Below are 7,863 nucleotides of genomic sequence, written 5' to 3'. Positions count from 1 at the left end.
CTATTGCCCAGCATTGTGTTCTAGGTTAACTAAATAAACTTAGTCTCTGTGTGGTGATTTGGTTATATAGCTGTTTAGGATTAACAGCAGTGTTACTAAAAGAGAATTAATATTAAATGCCTACAACATGTGGTCATGGTGCAAAGCTGATGGTACCATGCAGCACCTTTCTTTCATGTGAAATCAGGGATTTATAAACCTTGGGCAGTGGGAGGGATTCTGAGGATGAGTGTGTTTGATTCGCTGGGGCTGAAGATGCTAGTGAAACTTGATTTACGTGTAGTGGTACAGTGCCTCACTTACATGCAGTAGCACGGTCCTATCACAATAAAGAGAACACAGTATTTAATTACACTGTGGGTGGAAGAAAATCTCCAGGTACACTTGAAAGTCATTGGTTGAAAACCAAGACATGGTATTACATAGGGTAGGCATCTCCAGGAATCCTCCGGTGCTTGCTGAACAGGTTTCTTCTCAGGAAAAGGTCAGGCCTGTGGTCTTCTCTGAGGGCTATGTGACACTCCTTAGAGGTTTTTAGGGTTCAGAGAGGGTACCCCACTGAGAAAGGAAGTCCTTTGGAGCTCAGAGGCTATCTAGAAAATGCCAGACTTCAACTTCACCAGCAGAGCCCCACATTTTCACAGACTAGTGAGACTGACTATGAAACAGGCTTGTAGCATGACTCTAGGAACTATCTGATCCTCTAATCCATGCACCTCCCTTTGACTTCCGTCTCGGATATAGTTCAGCATCGGTACCACAACCCCACAGGGGACTTAGGGTTTCCCTTGCTCCATACACACTGATACTGGTAAGTACCTGCAGCTCCCTTTGTACAAGCCTAGGAATAGTGAGAGCATGTTTCAGTGTCATCACACGACTTTGCTTTCAGCAGGGTTCCTGACCTTAGTTTGTTCAAGGGGCCCTATGAACTGCTATAGGTCTTGGAATCAGTTGAAGTGCTATGGCTCCCTGAAAATAGAGACCAATACTAGACTTCAGATTGCCAGATCTAGATTGATTGACGTTATAAGGATCAGTCTGCTGTTTATCAGGTGGATCATCGTTTTCATCTGTGCAACAGGGAGTATTTCCCACAGGCATCTCTGATCTTCATGTCTACCTCTGTGCTTCCCAAGGATGCCAGGACCCAGCATTTGCAAAGGGAAATGTGTTCCATAGCTTATATGAAAATAAAACAAATTTTAAATTAATGAGTCTTAAGTGAAAAATTAGCTATTTAGTAACACTAGTCACATTTAAAAACTATTTTTATTTTATCTGTATGGGAGTTGTTCTTGCATGTATGTCTATGCAGTGCCCATGGAAGCCAAAAGAGGGTACCAGGTCCATTGAAACTGGAGTTACAGATGGTTGTAAGCTGCTGTGTGGGTGCTGAAAATTGAACCCAGATCCTCTGAAAGAGCAGCCAGTTCTCTTAACTGTTGAGCCACCTCTTCAGCCCCTGGCACTAGCCACATTCTAAGAGCTAGCAGCTTCCATTATATCCATTACAGAAGAAGGTCCTGTTGGGAACCACTGGCCTAGATTGCATAACTAGACATGTAGACATTTTATTTTTGGCAGTATTGTTGTTGTCAGAATTTGTAAGTTTAAGTATTAGTTGGTCAAAGCTAATTTAGTTGTTTAGCAGTGGTCAGGGAGATGGAAAGAGGGGGTGTGAAACAGGAAGAAGAAAGTCTTGGTAAAACGTCGTGAATTATGTTGAGTGTTTCCTTTTGATAATTTGATAAAATGTGGGAGAAAGCAGCTTTGACCATCTGCTACCTGAGAACAGCAGCCTGGACTGAAACCCAATCCTCACAGGCTGAGGAGGTCAAGGGAAGTGGAAAGTGCAAGCTATCTCTAAATAGATGTACAGACTTTTGATTGGGGATCAAAGGACAGAACCAAGATAATGACTTCAGGACATATCAGTGCCATCATGGACCATTCTTGTGCTTGGGGCTGGAATGTTTCTTTCTGGTTTTTGTCGTGGTTATGAATAGGTCTGAGGATGTCTGGAAGATAAAGATAGGCACCCCCAATAATGAAGACCTATGGTTAAAGAGGAGAATGTTGGAGTTAGATATTTTCTCTTGCTTTAACAAAAACACCTGAGGGTCATTAATAGAGGATTATTCATCTCATGGCTCTGGAGACTTGAAAGCCTAAGGGCATGGTACTAATTATTTGGTGGATATTGTAACATGGAGAGAATCATACATTGAGCAATGCAATGGTACCAATTAAGGTCTCTCTCTCTTTTTGCTTGTTAAGCTCCTAATATCATGGGGCAGGCACTCGCATCTCATCAGCTTCTACTTTACCTCCCCAAAGTCCTATCTTTAACATACAAATCTGAGATTTTTCCAACATGGACAAAGTCGTCGAAGGAAAAGAACATCTTACTGACCCCGCATGTGGCAACAGAGGCAGGCCTCTCCTCAATGGGGTGAGATGAGGAGGATGGCAAACCTAGATTGTATGAGTGGCGGAGGCGAGAGGATTGAGGAAGCACACTAGTGATGGGTTGTAGTTTCTCTGTAAATCTGGAGGAACAGCTATCTACACTGTGTGGAAGAAAGGGATATGCTTAGAATTTTTTTAAAGATTTATAGTGAATTTAAAAAGGACTAAAGACTCGTGTGGGGAACAATGAAAAAATTATATGCAATTCTACCAAATGGTCTCTTTCCAACAAAGTTGATTATGTCATATTCATGTACAAAGTTATTGACTCGTGACTTCTCTATGCATGTGTAGCACATATATGTGATACATTTGTATCACATACCATGAATGTAGTCACCCTCACTTCTCTTCTCATCTAATAAACTTTCTCATTGTGACACACAGTGAACCAAATGTTGATAATGAAATGTATACATAGTAAGCAAGGCAGAGAAGGCTATCTGAGCTGTGTTACAATCTGAACGACACCGCCAGTCCTACTGCTAATTTCAGGGTAACGAGACATCATGGCCCCTATTTTACAGGAGAGCGGATGCAGAGAGAAGTGAAGGTGGAGTTGAATGCTTGTGGAACTACCTGCACGGTTGTTCACCTTTGCTGTTTCTTTCCGAAAGCCTCATACTCCTGTTGGAGAGTAGGAATTGAGCTTTCTGCTTTGTAAAATTATTAAGAACATTAAGTGAAATAATCTGTGAGGAAGAACCTAATATATGCCAGGAATCTTAGTGGTTTTAAGAGAGAGAGGCATGAGTCGGGGTCTTGCTACACGGCCTAAGCTTATGATTCTCTTGCTTCTGTTCCTCAAGGTTAGGAGTACAGGTGTGTACCACCATACCAGTTAGGATGCTTGATTTTGGTAAAAAACCTCATAGAATATGAATTGTTGATTTTGCCACTTGATTGAAAGCCATTGTGATTTGAGTTTTAATCTGTCTCTTCAAAGCTAGATAAGTCTCAAGCTCCAGATGGAAAGATTCTAGTACCTTCCACCAGGCAGGAGCCATACTTCGAAATATCCCTGGTGTTTAAAACAGGTGTTTTAAAAAGGAGTTAACAGTACAGCAGAGACAGTGTCCTAAATGAGAATCAAAGACGTTGACAGTCAACATTCTGTGGGGTACAGAAGCTTCACGCCTGCACACCTTGCCAGTGTGACTTCCCTGAGGACTGTCACTTTAAGGATCTACAAGACTTTAAAGACTGAATGAGTCTGCCTGCTTCCTGCTTGCTGCATGATTTCGGAAAAGCTACTTTGTCTTCTGGTACCTTGAAGAGAAATGACACAATAGCCTTCATTTCACAGAAGGTGCTAAGACCGACTGAGGAAAGTGCGTCATGTTCTGAGCAGTGCCGAGAGTCAGCCTTTTGTGGAACATTAAACATTTCACTCATATGGGCTATGGCAAGGGCTATGGCAAGATGACAAGGCAGAAGATACGGGACCTGGGGAAGTCTCCTTCAGCAAGGCTTCGGAGCATGTCTGGAGACGTTGATTAATGATACCTCGTGTCCCCTGAGGGTGGCAGAGCAGGAGCACAGGTGTGCCAAGAGATGGGAACCCAAGGGAAGGGAGGCCCAGGCCACATCCATCAGGGAATGGCAGGAGATCAGACTTGAACAATCTCCTCAGTGTCCCAGGGTCACTCCAGATATCTCCCCAAAGGCTTTAAATGACTTTTCCAGACCGAAGCTGGGAATCATGAAGCTTCCCTGATCCAAAGACACACGCATTGTCTCACTGCTGTTGGAATCACTGCTCATGTTTATTGGAAAAGCAGAACACAATGCTACCATATGCTGTGGCTGCCACAGTTCTCCAAACCCTGGCTGTCACCTCTGAGCTTGCCATCCTCTTGGGAGGTAAGGAAACTGCTTCAGTTAAATGTCCCCAGGGAGAATTAACGAGAGGGCACACCTGTGTAGCACATTACGAACATCACCGCCAAAGGGGCTGAGGGGGGAGGGTGGGAGAAGATTGGTCCCAGAGTAGAAGTTCCCATCATGCCCAGTCCAGCCAAGGGCACAAGTTTGCTCCCGCACCACCGATACTCATGCAATACACGATACTTCTCGTAGAGGTGCCTGGACTTCCTAAAGTAGAAAGGAAGCAGTGCGACAGTAAAGGACACTTCATCAGCCTTGTGTGTCTGGAGTGGGCTCTGAGTGGTTGACGCTATAGGGCAAAAGAATTCTTTCTGTTGGCGGGACAGCATGGGAGGGCATTAGGTCTGGAGGGCCATCATCAGAACAGACGCCCCTCAGCTGACTTCCTAGTAACCTAGCCGGCACCTGGTCAAACTTGGCCCCCGGTAAGGACAGCGAGAGCACTCCTACTGAACCGCCTTGAAGTTTGCTTTCCAAAGAAAGCCTTCTGTTAAGGAACTGATAAAAAGAAAGCGCACTCTTAGGCAAATATTTCTCTCAGGGTATGCACAGGCCTTTTGTGGGGAACCTGGGAAGGGAGCATGAATGTGTTTCCAGGGAAAGGGTTTGGTAGTTGCACAGAAGCTTGGGTTAGACAATCTGAACAAAGCCCTTTGGGAGCCAGTGTGGGAAGATGAATCCCAGCAGGCAGCGAGATGGATTTGCAGAGTAGACCATGTCAGTGTGGTGGGGTGACTGACCGTGAACTCAAATTCATGGCATGCTCAGCAAACAGAAAGTTAAGACTCCACAATGGCTGAGCTAAATTCCAACCTGGGAGTTTGAGTGATGAGACATGGTGTGTCCATAGAAACAGCTACTCTGTAGATTAAGGCAGCCTGTAGGAGCTGGGGTTGGAAAACTGACATAATTTATCTTTACCAATTACCAGCTGCCTCAGCTCCCTGCTCGGCTCCCGTGCCCGTGATGAACTCATTAAGTCTTAACATGCTTCCGCTCTGAGAGGGCACCTGCTTTTTAAAACATGGGTAAAAGCAGAACATGCTTGTGCCTGCTCTGGCTGCTGAGACTCAACTGACTCTCTTCTGAAATAATAGCACAGTCCCGTGGTATCTCCGTATATATTGAGGTTCTAGAATGTTCTCTCCCCAATGAAGGCACTCTAGAGGCTGAGGGCCAGACCCAAGTTGGCCCAGAACTTGGGGATCCTACTGCCTCTGGATTTTAAGGCATTTGCTTGGCGCCAGGACAGACAGGAGGCATGCTGCATGTGGGGTCTGAAGCCGAGTGGCCAGTAAGGCCAGCACCCAGTGGGAAAGAATGCAAGGCTTACCACCGTACCCAGTTAGACTCTACCAAATGCTAGCGGATATCTCTTATAGGGTTTGAAATAAGTGCGCGCAGAGAACCCGCGTTTATTCTCTCAGTCTGCGGGGACGGATAAAGCAGGCCTGCACCTGCTACCCGTGCCGATAGGGGGCGCGCGCGGACTCCCGGCCCAGGGCGTTGATGTGCTGCTGAGCACCTGCGCCCGCCAGCTTCTCATTGAGTTTCTGGTTCACCAGCTCCAGGTGGCGGCTGTTCTTCCGCGCCTGCCTCAAAGACCTCTTGACCTTCTTCACCCGCTCTCGGAGCTGCCTGTTCCGCTTCTCCAGGGTGGCCACCTTCTGCTGCAGCTTCTTGACGTGGTCCTCCTCCTCAAACAGGGCCTTCTGCACGGAGGAGCACATGAGCTGAGGACAGAAATGCCACAAAGGGAGAAGCGGGTGAGTCTCAGAAAGTGTTCTGCCTCCAAGCAGTATCCCCAGCCCTCTTCACATACAGACTGTCAGAGTCAGGATGTGGGCAACAGGGCTCTACGGGGACAATGTGTAGACCCCCATAAGGAGCAGTTAGAGACTGTCAAAAGAAAAACTGTGTATCCTTTGGCCTAGTAATTCTGAGACTTCATCTCACAGAAATACATTCACATGTGCAAACTGCCAGGGATACAAGGGTAGCCCAGCACTGTCTGGGCATTGAGGATTAAACCCGTTGGTCTCAGAGCATGCTAAACATGTATTTGGCCACTGAGCTGCTTCCCATCATTTGTTACTTTAAAAGAGCTGAGCAGAGTGACGCCATCCCGCCATCCCAGCCCTTGGGAGACTGAAACAGGAGGATTGCCATCAGTTTGAGGCAAGACTGGGCTAAACAAGACTGTCTCCAAAATGTGTTTTTTTTAATGTAAAACCAAAAGTTTTTGTTTTTTTTTTAAGGGTTGAAAACATCTTTAAAATGTCCATCACAAGAGACATTGTTCAAAAATCACAGTAGGGCTGAGAGTGCAGCTCAGTGGTAGAGATTTTCCTACTAAGCACAGGACACCCAGCTTGACTCCCAGCATCATGAAAAGGAACAAGAAAGTGAATCATTATATGATGAAAATAGCTTTTTCTTGTGTCTGGAAGGGGATTATGCAGCTCCACAGGACCATTGCTGAAGCAAGGAGCCGGTCATGGTGTTAATTGAGAAAGCACAGTGCAGGATGACATGGACATGGTGATACGAGGGCTGAAGAAGCTGATCTCCGTGTGCACCTATGCTTACACATGGGTATGTCTTCTCTGGGGGATGCCTTGGGGACGGTAGCTGTATCCCAGGAGCAGAGGGGGCAGGAGTGTGGGAGAGTGAGCTCTTGCTTTCTGGGTACTCCTTGGGCCTTATGCTCTAAGCAAAGTTCCCCTTTCCCATGGGAATTTGTGGTCTCCCCACCACCGCACAGTGTCTGCCCCCGCGTTAGCCGTTATGAAGAGCTGTGCTATCGAACAAAGGCCTGGGCATTGTGTGCTCTGCTCAGAAATGGAGCCTTCTGTATCTGCAGGACCTGTGCCTGTGCGTTCCTCCTCATCAGACTCGACCAACCGAGTATCAAAAGAAAAAAAAATCCTGAAAGTTCTCAAAAGCAAACTTTGCACTGGCAGGCTAAGAAGTACCCTGAACCCACACGGAGGGGGTTTAAGCTTCGCCATCCTGACACGTCTCTCAGACCCTTAGTATGTCTTTAACACCTGTCACTTAGGGTGTATTCCATGTGCTTCATTTGTGTACTTTCTAGGGAGACAAGCAGTGGGGGCATCTGCCATGGGCATTGATAGACTGTTCTCCTGCTGTTATCCAGAAACTGTTCATGTGTGTTGTGTTAGATAACCCACACAGCCCACAGGTGGCTCTAGGCAAACACTGTTCCATCTCACACCAAACACACGGAGCTTAAGCCTCTGCAGATTTGGGTATCTGAGGAAGGATCCCAGGACCAGTGCCCCCCACACGCTGAGGAGATGGTGCTCATCTAACCCCAGCCCCTGCACCGCAGTAGGGCGATACAGTTAAATGCATAGTCAGTCTTCAGACCAACTGCCCTAGTTTCTCACCTGCCTTTTCTGCTTCTAAATGTTCTCACTTCAGGCAAACGTCTTAAACTCAGTGTACTGGGTCTTCCTTGAACAAGCCACACTGGCTTCA

General features: G+C 46.4%; 1 protein-coding gene across 3 annotated transcripts in view; it reads right to left on the bottom strand.

Moving 5' to 3' along the window:
* Positions 1 to 4,214: 4,214 nt before the first annotated feature.
* The window catches only part of Ccdc3 (coiled-coil domain containing 3), a 91,781-nt gene continuing 88,132 nt past the window's right edge, over positions 4,215 to 7,863 (bottom strand). For 2 of the 3 annotated variants that reach the window (XM_021643597.2, XM_060372386.1), the window contains one exon: positions 4,215 to 6,092. In XM_021643597.2, coding sequence (XP_021499272.1) covers positions 5,820 to 6,092 — 273 coding nt within the window. In that variant the 3' untranslated portion in view covers positions 4,215 to 5,819. The remainder of the gene's footprint in view (positions 6,093 to 7,863) is intronic. The other variant, XM_060372385.1, reaches the window with a different exon arrangement.

This window comes from Meriones unguiculatus, chromosome 19, assembly GCF_030254825.1.
Source record: "Meriones unguiculatus strain TT.TT164.6M chromosome 19, Bangor_MerUng_6.1, whole genome shotgun sequence".
NCBI classification, from domain to species: domain Eukaryota; kingdom Metazoa; phylum Chordata; class Mammalia; order Rodentia; family Muridae; genus Meriones; species Meriones unguiculatus.
The sequence above is the reverse complement of the archived record's forward strand: the minus strand, read 5'-3'. Positions and strand labels throughout refer to the sequence as shown.